The 24,467-nt window shown below is 46.8% G+C and overlaps 1 protein-coding gene across 2 annotated transcripts in view; it reads right to left on the reverse strand.

Annotated features, from left to right (window-relative positions):
* Positions 1-24,467, reverse strand: part of PMFBP1 (polyamine modulated factor 1 binding protein 1) — a 561,980-nt gene that overhangs the window by 141,263 nt on the left and 396,250 nt on the right. For both annotated transcript variants that reach the window (XM_033943674.1, XM_033943673.1), the window contains one exon: positions 9,724-9,913. In XM_033943674.1, the coding sequence (XP_033799565.1) occupies positions 9,724-9,913 (190 nt within the window). The remainder of the gene's footprint in view (positions 1-9,723; positions 9,914-24,467) is intronic.

Below are 24,467 nucleotides of genomic sequence, written 5' to 3' on the forward strand. Positions count from 1 at the left end.
ATCAATTTGGCCGTGGTGTTCTGAATTAGTTGAAGTCTATGAAGACTCTTTTTTGTTAGACTAAGATAAATGGAATTGCAGTAATCTAGTTTGGAAAGAATGATGGATTGAACAAGGACGGCAAAGTGTTGTTGGTGGAAGCAGGATCTCACTTTCCTCAGCATGTGGAGGCTGAAAAAGCATAATTTTACCAGGGAGTTGAGGTGGTCATTGAAGGAAAGAGAAGAGTCATTGATGATGCCTAGAACTTTGCTTGAGAATTCAAGCTGCAGCGTGGCTCCAGAGGGCAGTGCGATTTTGGACCGAGCCAGAGAAGTTTCGTTTTGGACTCGTTCAGTTTCATTTAAGCAGAGAGGGACCAGGATTGGAGTTACACAGGCTGTTATGTTCTCAGAGAGGTTGGTAAGGTTCGAGTCTGTCTCGAGAAGGACAAGGATGTCGTCAGCATAAGTGTAGATTGTTTCAAGGGAAGATTGATGGAAGATTTTCAGGGAAGACATGTAGATGTTGAAGAGAATAGAGGATAGGGGTGATCCCTGCGGGACTCCACACCGAAGTGATTGGTTCAGGGTCGTGGCCAGATGGGCCTATGTGCATGTGCAGATGTTGATGTGACATAACACATGTGCATGACATCAACGTGTCAATATCTGCACAGTTCTGGGTGCCTTCCAGCTGGGGAACCGGGTTTAGTGTGCCTTCCAGCTGAAACGTTTGTGGGACACTGGTCTATACGAACATATGCTTATACGAATACTGGCCTATACGAACAATGTGATCTGACAATCCTGGAGGCATAATTTTCCCTAAATTAAAAAAAAACAGGATTTAGATGAAACCAAATGCGATAACTAAACTAAACTAAGCCTTAAGTTTATATACCGCATCATCTCCACGGAAGTGGAGCTCGACACGGTTTACAATGCTTAAAAATAAGAAGAAGGGTTTACAAAAACATATAAAAAGAGGGGATGTAGACGGAGTGAAGGTTATATGCTAGGGAAAAGCCAGGTTTTCAGTTGTTTTCGGAATAGTTGGAGAGAACCCAGGTTCCGCAGCGGGACAGTGAGATCGTTCCAAAGGCCCATGATTTTGGAGAGGAGGGATTTTCCCAGTATACATAGAAACATAGAAAGATGACGGCAGAAAAGGGCCAAGGCCCATCAAGTCTGCCCACTATAGACCCTCCCCTTGAGATTAGCTAGTGTTTTGCCCTGACCCTCTTAGGGATCCCACATGGGCGTCCCATTTATTCTTAAAATCTGGCACGCTGCTGGCCTCGATCACCTGCACTGGAAGCCCGTTCCACCGATCAATCACTCGCTCCGTGAAGAAATACTTCCTGGTGTCGCCGTGAAATTTTCCGCCCCAGAGTTTGAGCGGGTGCCCTCTCGTGGTTGAGGGGCCTCTAAGAAGGAAGATGTCATCTTCCACTTCTATACGTCCGGTGACGTATTTAAACGTCTCAATCATGTCTCCCCTCTCCCTGCGCTCCTCTAGAGTGTAGAGCTGCAAATTGTCTAGTCTTGCTTCGTACGGGAGACCTTTAAGCCCTGAGACCATTCTGGTGGCCATTCTTTGGACCGACTCGACCCTCTGCACGTCTTTGCGGTAGTGTGGCTTCCAGAATTGCACGCAGTATTCCAGATGAGGTCTCACCATGGCCCTGTACAATGGCATAATGACAGCAGGCTTTCTGCTGACAAAACTTCTACGGATGCAACCCAGCATCTGCCTTGCCTTTGAGGAAGCCTTCTCCACCTGATTGGCAGATTTCATGTCTGCACTAATGATTACTCCCAAATCTCGTTCCGCTGAAGTCCTGGTCAAGGTCTCCCCGTTCAAGGTATAAGTTCTGCACGGGTTTCTGTTACCTAGGTGCATGACCTTACATTTTCCAGCATTGAAGCCCAGCTGCCAGGTTGAGGACCAGCATTCCAATGTGCGCAGGTCCTGCGCCATACTATCTTGTAAATTGCCCTCGCTTACCATATTACATAGTTTGGCGTCGTCGGCGAATAATGTTACTTTACCTTGAAGCCCTTGAGTCAGATCTCCTATGAATATGTTAAAGAGGAGCGGACCCAAGACCGAGCCCTGAGGCACCCCGCTGGTCACCTCCGATGTCCCAGAGAAAGTACCGTTAACCATCACCCTCTGACGTCTGCCACTCAGCCAGTCTCTGACCCATGCCGTCAGAGTCTCTCCCAACCCCATTGATTTCATCTTGTTTAACAGTCTGCGGTGTGGGACGCTGTCAAAAGGGACGCTGCATGGAGGATGCCGTGTAAAGAGGGGAAGGATAGTTTATGTCTGTGGGCTGATCTGGTGGTGGCAGGCGTCTGGGCGAGGAAGGATAGAGGGATTAGGGGCGGGAGGATGCCGTGAATGATCTTGAAGGCTAGGCAGGAACATTTGAAATGAATTCTGGAAAGCACTGGGAGCCAGTGGAGACTGGTAAGTAGTGGGGAGACGTGATCAGAATTGCGTTTAGCAAAAATCAGCTTGGCCGCAGTATTCTGGATAAGCTGGAGTCTGCGGAGACTTTTTTTTGTTAGGCACAAATAGATGGCATTACAATAATCGAGTTTGGATAGGATGATGGATTGTACAAGGACGGTGAAATGTTTTTGGTGAAAGTAGGATCTAACTTTCCTCAGCATGTGGAGGCTGAAGTAACAAGATTTTGCCAAGGAATTCAGGTGATCGTTGAGGGAAAGGGAGGAGTCGATGGTGATGCCGAAGACCTTGCTTGAGAACTCAAGGTGCAGAGCAGGGCCTGTGGGTAGAGTGAAGAGGGTGGGCAGGTGTGCTAGTTTTGGGCCGAGCCAGAGTAATTTTGTTTTTGATTCATTTAATTTCATCTGTACAGAGAGGGACCAGGCGTGAAGTCTCGTTATGCATGAAGTGATGTTCTCTTGGAGGTTTGTACGGTTTGAATCTGTTTCGAGGAGGATAAGGATATCGTCTGCATATGTGTAGATTGTTTCAAGGGGGGATAGTTTGAGGAGCTTCAGGGAGGTTATATACATGTTGAAGAGAATAGGGGATAGGGGGGAGCCCTGAGGGAGACCATAGGATGGTGTCCAAGAAGCGGATTTGGAGCCGTTTGTGTTGACAATATAGGAATGAGCGCGGAGGAAGTTTGAGAACCAGTTTAGAACAGAGGAGTCTATTCCTATCTCTGAAAGTTGGTAGATTAGTATGTCATGGTGTACGACATCGAAAGCCGCAGAGAGATCAAACTGTAGGAGAACAGCAAATTTTTTTCGGGGGTGTAGTTGTTGCACCTTTGAGATTAAGGAAACTAGGAGGGACTCGGTGCTGAAGTTGGGCCTAAATCCGTGTTGGTAATGTTGGAGAATGGAGAATCTCTCTAGGTAGGAGGAGAGCTGAGTAGCGACTATGGTCTCTAGAAGTTTAGTTAAAAGAGGGATGTTTGCTATGGGGCGGTAGTTCGATGGTGAGGAAGGGTCGAGATCGGCTTTTTTCAGAAGAGGGGATAAGGCAATGTGTCCCATTTCGGAGGAGAACAGGCCAGATAGTAAAACTTTATTTATAAGGTTTGTAAGGGAAGAGATGGCCTGCGCAGGGATGTTTTCGTAAAGGTAGGATGGGAAAGGATCTAGGATACACTTGCAGGATTTAAGTTTGAGGCAGAGCTTAGAGATCTGGGTCTCGGATACAAGTTCGAATGTAGTCCAAGATCTGTCGGCAGGGATAGGGTCAGAGTCTTTTGGGGGAAGAGAGTTGTAGGAGATAGCTGAAGGGAACGAACTCTTTATGGTAGTGATCTTCTCGTTGAAGAATTTGGCTAGGTCATTCGGAGATGGGAGGGGGGGGGGAGGGGGCGGAGTTGTTTTTAGAAGTTAGGTTACGCAAGATGTGGAACAGTGTACTGTTTTGGTTTTTGACCTGGAGATTTTATCTCCATAGTAAATCTTCCTAGCTTTTTTTAGCATGGAGTTGTAGCATTTGATGTTTTCTCTCCAGGATTGCTTGTCTAGGGGGGATTTTGATTTTTTCCATTTCCGTTCTAGGGCCCGACATTTCTGTTTTAATTCTCTGTGGTATGGGAGATACCAGGGAGCCTTATGAGAGTAGGAGATGGGTTTAGTGGCTAGAGGGGCAAGGGCACGGTATGTGGTTTCAGAAAGAGTCACCCAGTTGTGCCAGATTGATTCTGGGTCCGTGTGATTGGGAAGAGGGAGTTTGTTGAGAAACTGGGACCAGAATAATTCACTTGAGATTTTTTTGCGGTAGGAGATGAAGTTTGTGGCACGGGTTGGGGTATCAAGGGCTGACATGAAGATAGGGAGGCAAAAAGAGCTAAGGAGGTGATCAGACCAGGGGACATGTTCCCAACGGGTCGTGTCTGCGGAAGTTTTGTGCTCAGTCAGGTCAAGAAAACTAATGATGTCAATGGAGTGCCCTTTTTCGTGGGTAGGGGTGGGCGGGGGGGCAGTGAAGCCTAAGGAAGTGAGGAAGTCTTTGAACTCAGTTGTGTCCTTGTTGGTGTTGTCTTCTAGGTGTAGGTTTATGTCACCAATGATCAATAGTCTTTGGAATTTTAGATAGGCCTTTGTTATGGTCTCAAGAAGTAAGTCAGAGGATTTGTTCCAAGGGGTGGGTGGGCGGTAAAGTAGTAGGATGCCTAAAGGGTGGGGGCGAAGTTCGTCGTTTATTGAGGCTAGCATGAATTCCAAGGAAGGATGACTACCCTTTTCGAGGCGCTCAACCTTAAAGAATGATTTGTAGAGAAGGGCTAGACCTCCTCCTTTCTGGTTTATTCTAGGAGAGAAAAGACCATGGTAGCCTGGAGGACAGAGTTCATTTTGGGTGAGTAAGTCATCTTTTTCGATCCATGATTCAGTGATGCACAAAAAACCTGGATCAAAAACCTGGAATAAGTCTTTTACTATTTGGGTCTTATTTCTAACGGATCTGGCGTTACAATAGAGAGTAGGGACTGGAGTGAGAGAGTCTGAGGTAAGGTTGGGCCAGTTTGCTGGGGGAACAGGTTTTAGGGAGGTGAGGTTAGCACCTCAGTGCTTTTTGAAAAGATGGGGTCTGGTAGGTACTAGTGTGGGGATTCTGAGGCCAGGACAGATGTTGTTGGTGGATGTAGCATCGGAAGAGTTTGGGGGAAGAGGTTTTTGGGAATGGGATGTGTTTGGGAGGGAGCAGAGAAGGAGGATAAGAGGCCAGAGTGAAGGCTTCATGGTTGGAGTCAGGTAGATCAGTGAGAAGGGGCAGGTCAGAGAGTTTGCCAGGAGGGAGGGAGGGGAAGAGAGAAGTTTGGAGGGCTGGTAGCAAATGTGAGAGGAGCAAAGGTTGATAAGGAATTTGTGTCCCACAGATTCTAGTGTGATCATTCTAGTGTGATCATAGGGTTTTTAGGAAAATTTAATATCCGCAAGTTGTTAGAGCAATTATAATTTAAGAGTTTCTAATTTTCTCCGTATGTTGTTGCTATCTTTAACTTGTATCTCTTGAAAATTTTTAATTGTTTTCAATTCTATAGTCATTTTATGAGTGTCACTTTTACCTTGGTTAGGTATCCACATCTGTAGGTATCCACATCTTTTAAGGCGTGACGGATGTTGGGGTATCCGCCCTCCCCCCGGTTGTTCAAGCTCTGAATACAACACAAAAATCCCCCACAACAACCGGAGTGCGGCGGCACTAGTAGGCAGCGAACGAGCTTCTGTCCACGCGCGCCCGTGTGCCGTAAGGGTCTCGCGCTCTGCATCCAAACTGACGGTGGCAGATTATGCGCGCGGCACCAAGCTATAATCCTAGCACGCGCTTTCGCCTGAACCTCAAGAACCTCAAACTACCTTCCCATTGCCAGACTCACAGAAAAAATCGTGATCAACTTTCTGACTTCTTCGAGAAAACAAATGCACTTCACCCTAATCAAATGGGCTTCCATATAAATCATTCCACAGAACTCTCTCTCCTTGGTCTCATCACCAGCATCTACTACAATCACGATCAACGCAAATTCATCCTTCTTATATCCCTCGAACTATTGGCAGCGTTCGACACGATAGACCATGACCTCTTTCTCCATCATCTTAAAAATAGTGGAATTTCAGGACCCGTTCTCCTCTGGTTCTCCTCCTATTTCCGCAAATCAGAGTCTGGAAGTCCACTCTAGAGGTACATCATCTTCCCCAATCATCCAGACCTATGGCTTTTCCCAAGGCTCTATCCTCTCTCCTTTACTCTTTAATATTTTCTTAACTCCACTACTGACCTTAGCTCAATCAATAAGATTTAGCACTTTTGCCTACACCGATGATATTCAACTTCTGCACCCCATCAACCCTTTAAACCTAAATGACATACAAGAAATGAACACCAAACTTGACAAAACTAGCTTATGACTCCAAACAAATAGATTGTCTCTCAACACTGACAAATCTTGAGGTATTCTTTTTCCGGTTAAAAATAACAAAACATTAATAGGACCAATCTATATCAAATCCCAGCAAATCCAAATTATAACCAAAGTTAAATTACTAGGAATCATCCTAGATAAAGACCTCACCTAGCATGACCAAATCAGTTCAGTCACCCAAAAATGCTTTTACAAACCTCGACTAATTCATTCCATAACCTCCATTCTTGAACCCACCTCCATTCAAACCCTAATTCATTCCCTGATCATTTCACACATCGCTTATTGCAACTCTTTATACCATGGCATAATTCAAAACGAAATCCGCTGGTTACAGCTAATCCAAAATACCGCCATCAAACTTATTCATAATGCAAGAAAATACGACCACGTCACTCTGCTACTCAGTGAAGCTCACTGGCTACCAGTTTCTCATCGTATCACATATAAAATACTCCTACTCTTATTCAAAATCAAACTGACTCACTCCCCATCATTCTTAGATAAACATCTCATCCCATATGCATCTCCTCGGGCCCTGATCTGCTGATCAGAATCTGTTGACTGTTCCCGCAAAGAACTTTTCTACACTCGAAACACCATCTTCTCTGCCACAGTCCCTTCCCTCTGGAATGCCATGCCATCACACCTCCGCCTTGAAAACTCCCTTGACAAATTCAAAATCAAACTTAAAACCTTCCTATTTCAAGACGCTTACCAAAATACAATTTAGATCCCTTCTCCAACCATTTTCAACAATTAATGAGAACCAGTTTTAAGACATGACTGCCCCTCCCTATCTGTTCCTTCCCTTCCCCTTCTTACCACCCTTTAATTTTTATTTTAACTTCAAAGTATTTTTGAATCTTCCCCCTCCCCAGCACCTTCTGTATCAAATCTTGTCTTTATTGTTGTCCTTGTCCTGTCCACTTATTGCCCTATTTTATTTTAATTATTTTAAACTCTTATTTTAGCATTGTAAACCAACCAGATACTTGTCAATGGCCAGTCTATCAAACTGTAAATCAACTTGAAAACTTGGTCTGCACACTTCTGGGTGCTTTCCAGCTGGGGCACTGGGTTTAGTGTGCCTTCCAGCTGAAAAGTTTGTGGGACACTGGCCTATATGAACACATGCCCAGAAGATAGCACACTTTAATGTGATCTGACACTCCTGGAGGCATAATTTGGGCAATGTTGTGATAAATCCATGTATTTTCTTTCCCTGTAAATGCATAAACACATACATTTACAGCAAACCTGGAGCTGGTATCAATTTGAGTGTACAGTATTTTTGCACTACTTGGGATTTCTGTGGGAGCCTGTTTCATAAAGGCGCCTATGTTTCCTGGAAATATTGACTCTCACCAAAAATGTCAGCGTTAGACAGTGGAGGGTGATGTTGGGGAGAGCCAGGGAGAAGCTTGGAGTTATGTGGGTGCCGATGATATTCAGTATGTGCTTAGCCAAGAGACTAGGTAGAACCACACAACTTTGGTAATTTAATAATAATAATAATTTTATTCTTATATAACGCCAAAGCCATATAAGTTCGAGGCGGTTTACACCAAGAGGCGCTGGACAATCAGCGAAGAGGTTACAATCAAAGTCAGCAATACAATCTTACATAATAAAGAATATGAAAGCTAAAAGGTACATAGCTATTCAGCTATGTACCTTTAGCTATTCAGGTGCTGGCATGAAATATTGGTTGGTATTCACAGAACTTCTGGGTAACAGCCTGAAGATACCTCTGCTCTCCCTCCTCTCCCTTTCCTCCCACCCAAGTGCAGACATCCCCCCACCCTGTTTCCTCTCCCTCACCAGCACTGCTTACATCAGGCTCTCTGGTCACTTCTAGACTTCATTCCCTTTCCCACCTCCTGCCCACATAGCAATTGGAAACTGTGACAGAGGAAAGGACCCTGAAGCCAGTCAGAGAGAGTCTGATGCATGCAGTGCTAATGAACACACAAATTTGTAGGTCTGTGTGTGGTAGGGTTAAATGGTCATTTTTCTCAATGGAGGAGAGTAAACAGTGGAGTGCCATAGGGGTCTGTACTGGGACCAGTGCTATTTAGCTTATTTATAAATGATTAGGAAATTGGAACGACGAGTGAGGTGATTAAATTTGCAGATGACACTAAACTGTTCAAAGTTCTTAAAACGCATGCAGATTGTGAAAAATTGCAGGCAGATGGAAGGAAATTGGAAGACTGAGCATCCAAGTGGCAGATTAAATTTAATGTGGACAAATGCAAAGTGATGCGCATTGGGAAGAATAACACGGATGCTAGGGTTCACCTTGGGGGTTAATGCCCAAGAAAAGGATCTGGGTATCATCGTAGACAATAGGATGAAATCTTCCGCCTAATGTGCGGTGGCAGCCAAACAAGCAAATCAGATGCTGGAAATTATTTAAAAAGGGATGGTTAATAAGACTAAGAATGTTATAATGCCTCTGTATCGCTCCATGATGCGACTTCACCTGGAGTATTGCGCTCAATTCTTGTCTCCTTATCTCAAGAAAGATATAGCGGCACTAGAAAAGGTTCAAAGAAGAGTGACAAAGTTGATAAAAGGGATGGAACTCCTCTCGTATGAGGAAAGACTAAAAAGGTTAGGGCTCTTCATCTTGGAAAAGAGACGGCTGAGGGGAGATATGATTGAAATCTACAAAATCCTGAGTGGAGTAGAACAGGTACAAGTGGATCGATTTTTCGCTCCATCAAAAATTACAAAGACTAGGGGACACTCAATGAAGTTAGAGAGAAATACTTTTAAAACCAATAGGAGGAAATATTTTTTCACTCAAAAAATAGTTAAGCTCTGGAACGCATTGCCAGAGGTTATGGTAAGAGCAGATAGCGTAGCTGGTTTTAAGAAAGGTTTGGACAATTTCCTGGAGGAAAAGTCCATTGTCTGTTATTGAGATAGACAGGGGGAAGCCACTGCTTGCTCTGGATCAGTAGCATGGAATGTTGCTACTCCTTGGGTTTTGGCCAGGTACTAGGGACCTGGATTGGCCACTGTGAGAAGGGGCTACTGGGCATGAAGGCTGTTCTTATGTTCTGTTCAGACATGGTTTAGGTTAGGGTTACCAGATTTCCACCTTTAAAAACGAGCAGATATGGCCCCCTGTTCTGCCCCCAGCCACACCTGCAGACAAACCTTGTCTCTTTTTATCCAAGCTCAGGGCAGAACCTGCGTGGATGCAATGACATTGCATCACATCTGTGCATTCTCAGAGTGGCCCTGAGCTCAAGGCTTTCCAAAATCCGGACAAATTAGCCAGTCAGTCCTCATCTTAATTCTACCTGTACTGCTCAGCCTCTTGGCCGCTGTCAAAGGCTTGATCCCGTATGGTTCGTAACTCCATCTCTAATTTCCGTACAGCCTGCTCATAGCATACAACTTCAGCAACATGCTCACTCAGCTGCTCCTGTGTGGTCTGCAGACTGATGTCAGCAAGCAATGCCTTCTCTTCATGGTATGCCAAGTCCTGAGCTGCAACGGGAAAGAGATTTCATACATCGCCTTTATGTGGTTACAGTCTAAGAATGAATTTTCTGCATATCACAGCTGAGTGATCTGCTTCACTATTTCTCTGAGAGTCTTAAATGCCTTGTCTTTCTGAGGAGCCAGTGCACTTATGTTGCCTTACAGCTGTGCATAAAGCTCAGTGTAGTTTCTTATCACAAACAATTTGCTTCCTAGTGCTCTAAGCAAATAGCATGCAGACAGGCCAAGCAGAAAAATGCATGCTAATGTGGGATAGCACACCAGACAAATATACACATGGTCTAAGAAGTGCTGTGCACAAAAAGCTCTAACAGCACTTGTTGGATTGCAAGTGCATATATTTGCTTATAAGCTGGAATGTTATTCTATGTTATGTAAAACTTGTTTGATATGTCACATCATAAGGTGAATAAAGTAACCTAATTTCACACAATATTTTCATCATAATTCCTCAATGATCCATTTTCAAATGTCCATTCATCTAAGAAATCCAATTCCACTTATATAAGTTTTTAACTTGTTGAAGTGATAAGAACATAAGAGATACCCTACTGGGACAGACTGAAGGTCCATAAAGCTCAGTATTCAGTTTCCAACAGTGGCTAATCCAGGTCACAGGTACCTGGCAAGATCCCAAGGACAAAAACAGATTTTATGCTGCTTATCCTAGGAATAAGCAGTGGATTTCCCAAAGTCCATATTAATACTGACTTATGGCCTTCTCTTTTAGGAAATGAACCCTTTTTTAAACCCTGCTAAGCTAAATTCAAGTTTCAAGTTTCAAGTTTCAAGTTTATTCAATCTTTTGATGGATCGCCTATAACAATTACTAAGCGATGTACATATAATAATAAAACGAGATAAGAAACTTAACATAATAATTAATTACATGACATAAAATAAAAACATTTAAAACATACTTGAGGGGCAGGGAAAATTAAAATTAAATGCTTTCAAAACATTCTCCAGCAACAAATTCCAGAATTTAATTACACGTTGTATGAAGAAATATTTTCTCTGATTTGTTGGTAGCACCTATATGGCAGTATAGTAGGCTTTGGGTGGGCTCACATGTTCTACCATAAATGTTGTGGTTAAGAGTGGCTTATGGGCCTGGATCCTCCTCCTCCTACTCACTTATCTCTATGGTTCACTAGCCTACCCACCAGACTGCTTAAGACACCTGTGTGCAGCTCTACTATGCTTCCCCATACCATTTTTGTGTGGTGGAAGGGAATCAGTGAGGGGGTGTCTTACCTTGATGCATGCAGTAGTCATCTGGTCAGTTTGGGCACCTTTCTGGCACTTAGACCCTTCTAAAACAGGTCTAGTTCCAAACGTATAAGTTGTTTCCAGGATGTGTTGCAAAATGTTTGATTATCGCTGCAAGATGTCCATGTCTAACCACCCAAAATGTGACTCCACCACGCCCATCTCATGCTCTGGACACACCGAGGTTGGAACACCTCACTAGACGTACAGAAAACACAGTTACTTACCATAACAAATGTTATCCAGGGACAGCAGGCAGATATTCTCACGTTTGGGCGATGTCACTGACGGAGCCCCGGTACGGACCACTTTAAAAGTGCATCGCCACTTTAAGTCTTTAGAAAGTTCGCAATAGCCCGAACTGCGCATGCGCGAGTGCCTTCCCACCTGATGTATGGCGCACGGTCCATCAGTTAAGATAAGCCAGCTAAGAAGCCAACCCGGGGAGGTGGGTGGATTGTGAGAATATCTGCCTGTTGTCCCTGGATAACACCTGTTACGGTAAGTAACTGCTTTATCCCAGGACAAGCAGGCAGCATATTCTCACGTATGGGTGACCTCCAAGCTAACAGAAATGGGATGGTGGGAGTGTTGGCATTTAGAATAAATTTTGCAATACAGATTGGCCGAAGTGCCCATTCCGTCTGGAGAAAGACTCCAGACAGTAGTGAGAAGTGAACTGAGGACCAGGTGGCAGCTTTACAGATTTCCTCAATGGGAGTAGATCTGAGGAAAGCAACAGAAACTGCCATAGCTCTAATTTTATGGGCTGTGACATGATTCTCCAGTGCCAGTCCAGTCTGAGCATAGCAGAACGAGATGCAGGCAGCCAGCCAGTTGGAGAGCATCCTCTTGGTAACAGGACGTCCCAATTTGTTTGGATCAAAAGAGATGAACAGTTGGGGAATTGTTCGATGTGGCTTTGTCTGGTCAATGTAATAAGCCAAAGCACGTTTACAGTCCAAAGTATGCAAGGCGGTTTCTCCAGCATGAGAATCAGGCTTAGGAAAAAACACTGGTAGAACAATCGACCAATTGAGATGAAATTCAGTGACCACTTTTGAAAGAAACTTTGGATGTGTACGCAGAACCACCTTGTCATGATGAAAAACTGTGAAGGGTGGATCTGCTACCAAGGCTTGTAACTCACTGACCCTCTGGCAGAGGTGAGAGCAATAAGGAAGACCACTTTCCAGGTAAGAAATTTAAGATGAGCTGTGGCCATTGATTCAAATGGTGGCTTCATCAAACTGGAAAGAACTACATTAAGGTCACAGACGACAGGTGGAGGCTTGAGAGGTGGTTTCACATTGAAAAGTCCTTTCATGAATCTGGAGACCAAAAGGATGAGCAGTAAGAGGTTTACCCTCGACCGGCATGTGAAAAGCTGTAATAGCACTAAGATGGACTCTGACACATGTAGATTTGAGGCCAGAATCAGACAGATGAAGCAGATAATCCAACACCAAATCCACTGATAATGAAGTTGGATCACTTTCGAACCTGGTCCACTTTTGTTTATAATATTGCTGAGTGGCTGGTTTCCTGGATGCATCAAGAAAGCAATGTTACTTACCGTAACAGTTGTTATCCAGGGACAGCAGGCAGCTATTCTCACTAATGGGTGACGTGATCCAACGGAGCACCGATGCGGACGCATCACAAGCAGTCTTGCTTGAAGAAACTCTAAGTTTCGAGCCACCCACACCGCGCATGCGTGAGTGCCTTCCCGCCCAGACTAGGGCGAGTCTCCTCAGTTCAGATAGCTAGCAGAGAAGCCAACCCAGGGGAGGTGGGTGGGACGTGAGAATAGCTGCCTGCTGTCCCTGGATAACAACTGTTACGGTAAGTAACATTGCTTTATCCAAGGACAAGCAGGCAGGTATTCTCATTAATGGGTGACCTCCAAGCTAACCATAATGGGATGGTGGAAGTGTTGGCAACTTAGGAGAATAAATTTTGCAATACTGTTTGGCCAAACTGTCCATCCCGTCTGAAAAAAGTATCCAGACAATAATGAGAAGTGAAGGTATGAACCGAGGACCAAGTGGCAGCTTTACAAATCTCCTCAATCGGTGATCTGAGGAAAGTTACAGAAGCTGCCATAGCTCTGACCTTATAGGCTGTGACTTTACTGTGAAGGGGTAATCCAGCCTGGGCATAGCAGAATGAGATACAAGCCGCCATCCAGTTGGAGATGATGCGCCCCATCCCCCAAGAAACCAAAACACTGCCGTCCAAAACATCTTCCGATGTTATTAAGTCTTTACTATCATTCTGTTATAGTCTCTATCCTCAAACTGTATTCTCTATTGTCATGTACCATCCTGGAAATGTCCAGTTCTCTTCTTATGTAATCCGCTTTGAACCGCAAGGTACAAGCGGAATAAAAATCACTAATGTAATGTAATGTAATGTAATATAGGACACCCCAATTTGTTCGGATCAAAGGAGATGAAAAGTTGAGGAGCAGTTCTGTGAGGTTTGGTGCGTTCAAGGTAGAAAACCAAAGCACGCTTACAGTCCAGAGTATGAAGAGCTGATTCTCCAGGATGAGAATGAGGCTTCGGGAGGAACACTGGAAGAACAACGGATTGGTTGAGATGAAATTCTGAGACGACTTTAGGGAGGAATTTCGGATGAGTGCGGAGGACCACCTTGTCATGATGGAATACTGTAAAAGGCGGATCCGCAACCAAGGCTTGGAGCTCACTGACTCGGAGAGCAGAAGTGAGGCTAATGAGAAACACCACTTTCCAAGTGAGATACTTCAGATGAGCCTTGTGAAGAGGTTCAAATGGAGGTCTCATGAGCTGTGAAAGAACAACATTGAGGTCCCAAACCACCGGAGGCGATTTGAGAGGGGGATTGACATGAAAAAATCCTTTCATGAATCTGGAAACCACAGGATGAGCAGTACAGGTTTCCCTTGAAGAGGCTGATGGAAAGCAGCAATTGAACTGAGATGGACTCTTATGGAAGACTTGAGGCCAGACTGAGACAGGTGCAAAAGAAAGTCCAAAACAGAAGACAAGGAGGAGTGTTGAGGCTCCTGATGATGAGAAAAACACCAAACAGAAAATCTAGTCCATTTTTGGTGATAGCATTGCTTAGTAGCAGGCTTCCGTGAAGCTTCCAGGACATCCCTCACCGGTTGAGAAAACTGTAGAGGGGTTATGTTGAGAGTTGTAGAGACTGTCAGGTGTAGAGACTGCAGGTTGGGATGAAGCAGAGATCCCTGATGCTGTGTAAGTAGCGAGAGAAAAGCTGTTAGAAGGTACGGCTCCCTGGTGCTGAGTTGAAGTAGAAGGGAGAAATTGATCAAGAACAGATTGGACACATTCCTAGATGATGAAAGATTAAGGGATCCCCACCAGCATGGCTTTACAAGGGGACGGTCTTGTCGATCCAACCTGATAGGCTTCTTTGACTGGGTAACGAAATAACTAGATGGTGTGAGTCACTGGATATCGTGTATTTAGACTTTAGCAAGGCTTTTGATAGTGTTCCACACCATAGGTTATTGAACAAGTTATACTCGTTGGGACTAGGAAAAACACTAACAGCATGGGTGCAAGATTGGCTTAGTGGCAGACTTCAAAGAGTAATGGTGAACGGTATCCCCTCAAAAACATCTAGGGTGACCAGCGGAGTGCCACAGGGCTCGGTCTTGGGCCCGATGCTATTTAATATCTTTATTAGGGATCTAACTCAGGGACTTCGAGGCAAAATTACATTGTTTGCTGATGATGCTAAACTATGCAACATTGTGGGCAGAGCAACCGGGTCCAGCACTATGGAGAGGGACCTGCTTTTGTTGGAACAATGGTCCAGTACTTGGCAACTTAACTTTAATGCCAAAAAATGTAAAGTAATGCACCTTGGGAGCGGAAACCCGTGCACAACATACACACCTTGAACGGTGAAAACTTAGCGAGAACCACTGCAGAAAGGGACTTGGGAGTTCTCATCCGTGAAGATATGAAAGCTGTCAATCAGGTGGAGAAAGCTTCAGCAAAGGCTAGACAAATGCTGGTTTGCATCAGAAGGAGCTTTATCAGCCGAAAGTCTGAAGTCATACTATCGTTATACAGATCCATGGTGAGACCTCACCTGGAGTACTGTGTCCAGTTTTGGAGGCCACATTATCAAAAAGATGTGAAGAGAATGGAGTCAATCCAGAGAATGGCCACTTGGATGATCTCAGGACTTAAAGACATCACATATGAAGAACATCTAACCAGACTGCACCTATATTCTCTCGAGGAGCGCAGAGAAAGAGGGGACATGATAGAAACATTCAAATACATTACGGGTCGCATTGAAGTGGAGGAATAATTATTTTTTCTTATGGGCCCCACGGCAACAAGAGGGCATCCGCTAAAACTTAAGGGGAGAAGATTTCATGGTGACACCAGGAAATACTTCTTCACTGAACGGGTGATTGGTCGATGGAATAAACTTCCATGCCATGTGGTCGAGGCTAGTAGCGTGCTCGATTTCAAAAGTCGATGGGACAAACAGGTAGGGGTGCTACAGAGTTAGGCATAAAGGATGGGTACACCAGGGAGGGAGGGTTCTCGAGTGGGCAGACTTGTTGGCCGCCGGCCCTCTTGTCGTCTTATTCTATGTTTCTATCTAAGGTTGTCTGGGCCACCATGGAGCAATTAGAATCATGGAGGCGTGGTCTGACTTCAGCTTTACTAGGGTCTTTTGAATGAGAGGAAATGGAGGAAACGCATATAGAAAGAGATTCGTCCAGTCCAGAAGGAATGCATCTGCCTCGGAGCGGTGAGGAATGTAGATCCTGGAGCAGAACTGAGGCAGTTTGAAGTTGTAGGGGGCTGCAAAGAGGTCTATCTGAGGCGTTCCCCACAGAGAGAAGATGTGATGAAGTGGCGTGGAGTGGAGAGTCCACTCGTGAGGTTGCAGAAGACAACTCAAGTTGTCCGCTAAGGCATTGTCCGCCCCTTGGATGTAGACAGCTTTGAGGAAGATATTGTTGCGAATTGCCCAATCCCAAACTTTCAGAGCTTCCTGGCAGAGGGAGGCCGATCCCGTTCCTCCGTTTGTTGACATAGTACATGGCAACTTGGTTGTCTTTGCGAATGAGTACAACCTTGTCGTGAAGCAGATGTTGGAAAGCATTGAGAGCATTGAAAATCGCCCTGAGTTCCAGGAGATTGATGTGGCACTGGCGGTCCATGCTGGTCCAATAACCTTGAGTGCAGAGACCATCCAGATGAGCCCCCCAAAGCATAAGTCGAAGAGTCGGTCGTGAGAACCTTCTGATGGGGGGGCGTGTGAAACAGCAAACCTCTGGATAGATTGGAGGAGAGCATCCACCAGCGAAGAGACTGTTGCAGAGCCGAAGTGACCTGGATGTGTCGAGACAGAGAGTCAGATACCTGCGTCCACTGAGATGCCAGGGTCCACCGAGGATTCCTGAGGTGAAGTCTGGCAAAAGGAGTCACGTGAACTGTAGAGGCCATGTGGCCCAGGAGAACCATCATGTGTCTCGCCGAGATGGACAGGCGAGAGGACACTGAGCGACAGAGATGGAGGAGAGCTTCCAGGCATGGAGGAGGAAGGAACGCTCTGAGTTGGGTAGTATCCAGAACAGCTCCGATGAAGGGAAGAGTCTGGGAAGGCTGTAGATGGGATTTTGGGAAGTTTATCTCGAACTCCAGATGCTGCAGTAGCCAAATCGTCTTCTGGGTAGCGAGGACGACTCCTTGAGACATGGAATCCTTGATGAGCCAGTCGTCCAGGTAGGGGAACACCTGGAGACCATGGTTCATGAGCGCTGCGGCCACCACTACCAGGCACTTGGTGAAGACTCTGGGTGACGAGGCCAGGCCGAAAGGAAGAACTCGGTATTGAAGATGAAGATGTCCCACCCTGAATCTGAGGTATCGGCGTGAGGCTGGATGAATGGGAATGTGAGTGTAGGCGTCCTTGAGATCCAGAGAGCATAACCAGTCGTTCTGCTCGAGGAGGGGATACAGGGATGTCAGGGTCAACATGCGAAACTTCTCTTTTGACCAGAAACTTGTTGAGCACCCTGAGATCCAAAATGGGTCGCAGATCGCCCGTCTTCTTCAGAACAAGGAATTACCGGGAGTAAAAACCCTTGTTCTGTTGAGACACAGGAACTGGGTCGACAGCTCCGAGCTGTAATAAAGCATGAGCTTACTGAATAAGAAGGGCAGTCTGGGTCAAGTTGGAATGATACTCTCTTGGAGGATGTTCCGGGGGGACTCGATCGAACTGGAGAGAGTATCCTTCTCTGACGATGGAAAGGACCCAGAGGTCGGTGGTAATGGTCGTCCATCGACGGTAAAAGTGATGGAGACGACCTCCAATTGGTGGAGCAACTGAAAATGGCAAAACGACAGAAGTTATGCCCTCTATGAGCCAGTCAAAAGGGCTGAGGAGCCTTAGGGACAGTAGATGGCTGAGGCTTCTGTTGCTGCTTTAGGGAATGCTGCCGCTTCACAGGCTGTCGGATGGGGGGAGCCTGTTTAGGTGGGTAACACCGCTGGTATATCAACGGTGGGCGTGATGGACGAGGAGGAGCAGGCTTAGGCTTCAGACGCAGGATGGATTGGAAGGATTTCTCGTGGTCCGAGAGCTTCTTGGTCGCCGCCTCGATGGATTCATCAAATAGGTCGGTACCAGCGCATGGAACATTGGCAAGCCTGTCCTGGAGATTAGGGTCCATATCGATGGTCCTGAGCCACGCCAGCCAGCGCATGGCCACCGCACATGCTGTAGCCCGAGCCGAGAGCTCAAAGGCATCGTAGGATGACTGCATCAGCTGTAACCGGAGCTGGGACAGCGAGGCCAGAACCTCCTGGTACTCAGATTGTGCTCTAGGGTCCACATAGGGCAAGAACTTCTGGAGTACCGACAGAAAGAACTCAAAATATGTAATGAAATGGAAGTTGTAGTTCAGAACCCTGGATGTCATCATGGAGTTCTGATAAATCCTCCTGCCAAATCGGTCCATGGTCTTGCCCTCTCTACCAGGCGGAACGGCAGCGTAGACCTTGGAGGGATGAGACCGCTTCAGTGAGGACTCCACCAAAAGGGATTGATGGGAGAGTTGGGAACCATCGAATCCCTTATGGTGCACCGTGCAGTACCAGGCATCCAATTTGCCCGGCACAGCGGGGATGGAATAAGGTGTTTCAAGGTAACGCACAAAGGTCTGATCCAGCAACTTATGTAAAGGAAGCTTGAGGGATTCAGCAGGTGGTTAAGGAAGGTGCATAGTCTCCAGATATTCTTTTGAGAATTTGGACCCTGTGTCCAGGTGAATGTCTAGGTCATCTGCCATCTGTCAAAGGAATGAGGAGAAAGACAGCTGGTCAGCCGAAGCAGGGCCTCGAGAAGGGCTCGAGGACGTCGAGGCCTCTGGATCCAAGGAGGACGGGGATCGTGGTGGTGATAAAGACCCCAGCATGTCCTCGAGCTCCTGCATCGGAGGAGGTGAAGTAGCCGGTGGAGAATACTCAAGAAAAGGCTGCTTCCGATGAGGCGAGGCATGCCTGGACGAGTGCCTCGATGAATGCCTCGATGTGTTTGGATATCGGCCTCGAGGGACGAGGTGATTGGATCTTCGCTGAGGCCCCCAGGTAGTGGATGGGGCTGGAAGCGGTTGATCGAAGCAGAGGTGGTTGGTTGGAATCACCCCTGGGAACTCGTAGAGACTCGAACCCCTGCATCAGGTGGATCGGCTCCAATGGAGGCACTCGCAAAGACTCTGCTCGTTGCATCGAGTGGATGGGTTCCAAAGGAGGCACTCGCAAAGACTACTCCTTGCATCGAGTGAATCAGTTCCAACGGAGGCATGGGCAAAGACTCTGCTCCTTGCGATGCATGCATCGATGCCAGACCAGACACTCGCAGAGACTCTGCTCCCTGTAGAGAGTGCGCGTACCGTTGAGGCATTGGAGGCGGCTCGACCTCGCGGGAGGCCTCCGTGTGCCCAGGCTGGATTTGTGAGAGAAGCTTAGGCCCCATGGTGGTGAAGAGCTCAATGAATTGCTTCTCCAGCAAGGTCTGGAACGAGACCGGCAAGAATGGATCCGCATCAGGAATGGGACCACCTGCACGGGCCTCGCGCTCCTTAGGGGCAGTGTGTGAGTGCTTGTGCTTAGAAGCCTTGGGCACTTTCAGCACTACCGGTGGAATGGGCTGCTGTGCTACCTGACCTGAGGAGGCAGAGGAAGGCATTGCAGCGGGCGCCGGGGTCTGAGCTGGTACAAACGAGGCGGGCTTGATGAGACTCAGAGCCGCAGAGGTGGGAGGCTGGAGAGCTGCGGATGATGTCGAAGGTGACGGTCCCTTCGATGAAGATTGCTCCGTCGAGGACTCCATGAACAGCAATTCCCACAAGACGCAACGACGCTTGAAAGCACGTGCGGTGAGTGTGGAGCAAGGCCGGCACGATTTCGGAAGATGTTCAGGCCCGAGACACCAAACACAGCGTCGATGAGTGTCTGTTAGCGAAATCGCATGCTGGCACTTGGCACACTTTTTAAAACCGGTGATAGGCCAGGACATAGGCTGGAAAAGCTCCACTGCAAGAACAAAAACCGCGGGGCTGCGGCCACATGGCCTGTCCGGTCGAACGGATGGAAGAAATGAAAAAAAAAATTTAAAAAATAAGAAAGCACGACGAAAAGCAACGATTTTGAGAGAATTAACCCAAAATCGCAGACTTTAAGAAGGCGCAAGTGAACTAACTTCACACAGAGAATCAAAGACGAACTTCTCGGCTCCGCAGAAAAGTAAGAACTGAGGAGACGCGCCCTAGTCTGGGCGGGAAGGCACTCGCGCTTGCGCGATGCTGGCGACTCGAAACTTCGAGTTTCTTCAAGCAAGACTGCTTGTGAGGCGTCCACATCGGGGCTCCGTTGGATCACATCACCCATTAGTGAGAATACCTGCCTGCTTGTCCTGGGATAATGTGACGAACAGGCTGAGAAAGATGTAAGTGAGATGGATTCAGCCCGAGAGAAACCAAGCTGTCAGGTGTAGTGATTGCAGGTTGGGATGTAGAAGTGATTCCTGATTCTGAGTGAGCAGAGTAGGAAATACTGGAAGAGGTATGGGTTCCCTGGAACTGAGTTGAAGTAGAAGGGAAACCAATGTTGTCTGGGCCACTGTGGAGCAATGAGAATCATGGTGGCTACCTCTCTCTTGAGCTTGAACAGAGTTCTCAACATGAGAGGGATTGGAGGGAATGCATATAGAAACAGGCCCATCCAGTCCAGGAGAAAGGCATCTGCTTCCAGACAGAAAGGAGAGTAAAGCCTGGAACAAAACTGGGGCAACTGGTAATTGTGAGAAGCCGCAAACAAGTCCACTTGAGGAGTGTCCCATTGAGCAAAGATGGACTGGAGAGTTGCAGAGTTGAGTCCATTTATGAGGCTGAAGAATTCTGCTGAGGTTGTCTGCTAGGGAATTCTTCTCCCCTTGAATGTAGACAGCCTTCAAAAACAGATTGCGAGCTGTTGCCCAAGTCCAGATTTTCTGGGCCTCCTAACACAAGTTTCAAGTTTATTTAAAATTTGATTGATCGCCCTATCATATATTCAGGGCTGTGTACAATTCTAAAAATAGTTTATAACAATACACAGGGGAACAAAAAGTTCATATAACAAATACATGACTTTCAAAACAGACGGAACTAATTGGGTAAGTAGGATAGAAATACAATAATTGGAGGCAAATGAGACAATCAAGGAGAATTAGAAGAGGAGGGGTTTTTGTTTTGTTTTTGTAGTATGTTCAAATCTATTTTATTAAGCAAGGACAACAGCAAGTACAACCGTAGTAGAAAACATAGTATACAATTTCAACCAACAACCGCGGAGGACTGGGCTCTGATGTCCTCCACGATCAAAGCAACACCCCTACCCCACAGAGAGAAACTCCCACCCCCCACCCCGCCCTCCCCCACCCACCCACCCACCCAGAGAAACATACAACTCTCAAACATGGAAAATCAATGGCAACAGATGCACTGAATCAAAGGTGGAGTCTGTTCAGGATACGGCTACGACTCTCAGGGGACAAAATGTTCAAGTATGGAATCCAAGTGTTAACAAAGTCTCTGCTCCGGCGACGAGAAGAACAGGCCAAACGGGCCTCCCAGCCCATAAGTTCATGGAGTTGATTCCTCCAATGCCAAAAGGAGGGGGGTTTAGGAGAGAGCCAGCAACATAAGATACATTTCTTCCCCAAAATAAAACATTTACTAAGAAATAGTTTTTCAGAAGAAGTATACATGGACAGGAAGGAAAACTGGGCAAACAATATAGAAAGCACTGAGACAGGCACAGGTGCCTGCACCAGGCCCTGTAAGAAGGATGCCAGCGCCTTCCAAAAGGCCTGAATCCCCTCACAACTCCAGATACCATGGAAATAAGAATTAACCTCCACCGAACATCAAACACATAACTGAGTGCCAATACAACCCATATGGTAAGCCTGGCTTTGGGAAGCATAGGCCCGCAAGACAGTGCGATAGTGACATTCGCGTAATTCAGCACTATATACCAGGCCCGCAGTATGTTTCAGGATCTTCAACAAAAAATTGTCCCCCATGTCCCTGCTCATGTCACGCTGCCAAGCCTCCAAAATCCCGGGAAAAACCCTAGGTGGGCGAAGAGCCATAATCTGGCAATGGAAATAAGAAATGGAGACCCTAGTATCTGGATCTGCTGTCAAAAAAGTACAGAGCCGGGTCCCAAAATCCCCCCTCAGGGAACTCCCCGGGAGAGAAGCCACATAATGTCTGAGTTGACAATATGCGAAAGGAAGGCCAAGCTCAGGAAACCCCTCCTCTCCAAAGCGGCACAAGAAAGTAGAGACCCATCATCCTGCAGAACATGCCTTAACTGCTCCACACCCCGAGCCCGCCAGTGACCAAAAACGGAGGGTCCAACCCCCGGAGGGAAAGCTAAGTTCCCCACCAAGGGCAAAAGGGCACTAGTATGGGAGTCCTGATTCCACAACCGAAGAGTCTGCTGCCACACTGTCCACAAGGACCGAAACAGAAGGCTACACTTACAGGATCTCGGCAATTTAGATAGAGGGGCATGAAGGAGGTACAAAAGATGAAGAGGATAGAAATGATCCCGCTCCATAGAAAGATCAGTATAGAAAGAGGTGCCCAACACCCAATCACTAACATGACGCAGTAAACAAGCCTGATTATAAACTCTGATTCGCGCACCCCCAAACCTCCCCCGGAGGTAGGCCCCACTAACAGAGACCATTTCAATTTAGGTCTCCGCCCTCCCCAACAGAACCGTGATAACAAAGAGGTGAGGGACCGAATGTCCCTCTGCAACAAAGAAAGGGGGAGAGTCTGGAGAACGTAAAGTCACCTCGGGAAGACAACCATACGAAATAAATGAATTCTACCCAACAGGGACAGCGGCAGCGCTTGCCATTTGACTAGTAACAGTTTAGTGTCGGCAAGGAGTTTATCAATATTAAGGCGATACAATTGGGCTACATCCATAGTCAGCCGGATCCCCAGGTACCGAAAAGAGGAGTCAGCCCAACGCAATGGAAAACGATCCCCCCAATGCTGCTGAAGTTGTGCCGAAGAAGCCAAAGCCTCAGATTTCGCAAAATTCAAAGCAAAGCCGGAGAAATCCCCATATTCCCGGAGGCTCTCCAGCAACATGGGCAAGGAACGCTGAGGGTCCGTCAAAAATACCAAGAGATCATCTGCAAACGCCGCAAGTTTAAAGTGAGAATCTCCCAGTGCCAAGCCACGAATATCCGCATTAGCTTGAACCTTACGAAGTAGAGGGTCTAAACAAAGCACGAATAAGAGCGGCGATAGGGGGCAGCCCTGGCGAGTCCCTCGGCGAATATTAAAAAAACCCGAAAAAGTCCCATGAACCAGAATCCGCGCATCAGGGTCATTATACAACGCCTGGATTGCACCAAAAAAGAAAGGGCCCAGTCCGTACATCTTAAGCACCGCAAAGAGGTAACCCCACCGCACTCTATCGAAAGCCTTCTCGGCGTCAAAACTAATAAGCATGGAGGGGTTACCTTCCTCTCCCACCCGTTCCAGAGCCAATAAGATACACCGGATGTTCTTAGCTACAGGTCGATCCCGCACAAACCCTACCTGAGAGTCTGAGATCACCGAGGGCAGAACTTGCGCCAGGCAGGCAGCCAAACTTTTTGCCAGAAGCTTCGCCTCATAGTTCAACAAGGGAATAGGTCGGTACGATTTGGGTAAAAGAGGGTCCTTACCGGGCTTCGGGAGAACAATAATAGTCGCTAAATTCACATAACGAGGAAGAAAGCCCTTAGCAACACTCAGATTATAAACTTCAGCCAACACTGACGCTATCTCCGTCATCAACAATTTACAGAACTCACTCCGATACCCATCTGGGCCCGGTGCCTTTCCCAAAGGACTGACCCCTATCGCCCACTCTACCTCCTCTGCAGTAAAGGGAAGATCCAAAGTGGCAGCATCCCTCTGAGATAAACAGGGCAAGTCAACATTGTCAAGATAGAGCTGCCCATCCAAAATCTCATCACCTGGATCCGCATATACCTCGGCAAAAAACGCCCGCAAGAGCTCATAGATATCCTCCGGCCGATGATGCAGCACCCCAGAAGAGTCCCGAAGAGCGGAAACGCTCTCAGGTCCGCCCTGCGGATGCACCATTCGGGCCAGCAACCGGCTGCTCTTATTCGCAAACCGAAATAAATGAAACTTAAAGTATGCCCGCGTCCGCATAGCCCGTAGATGTAATAATTCGTTCAGTTCTTGCTGGACCTCCAAAAGTTGCGTGCGAAGCAGGAATGAGGATGCCCTGCTATATTGACGCCTCAACACAGTCATAGAAACATAGATAGAAACATAGAAAGATGACGGCAGAAAAGGGCTATAGCCCATCAAGTCTGCCCACTCTACTGACCCACCCCAATAAGTCTGAATGCTAATGACCCAGTTCCTTAACTCGACTTCGTAGGGATCCCACGTAGATGTCCCATTTATTCTTGAAGTCAAGCAAGCTGGTGGCCTCGACCACCTGCACCGGAAGCTTGTTCCAGTGATCCACCACTCTTTCCATGAAGAAATACTTCCTGGTGTCACTACTAAATTTCCCCCCTCTAAGTTTAAGCGGATGTCCTCTTGTGGCCGAGGGTCCTTTGAGAAAAAGGATGTCATCTTCCACCTCGACACGTTCTGTGATGTATTTAAATGTCTCAA

Source organism: Geotrypetes seraphini, chromosome 4, assembly GCF_902459505.1.
Source record: "Geotrypetes seraphini chromosome 4, aGeoSer1.1, whole genome shotgun sequence".
NCBI classification, from domain to species: Eukaryota; Metazoa; Chordata; class Amphibia; order Gymnophiona; family Dermophiidae; genus Geotrypetes; species Geotrypetes seraphini.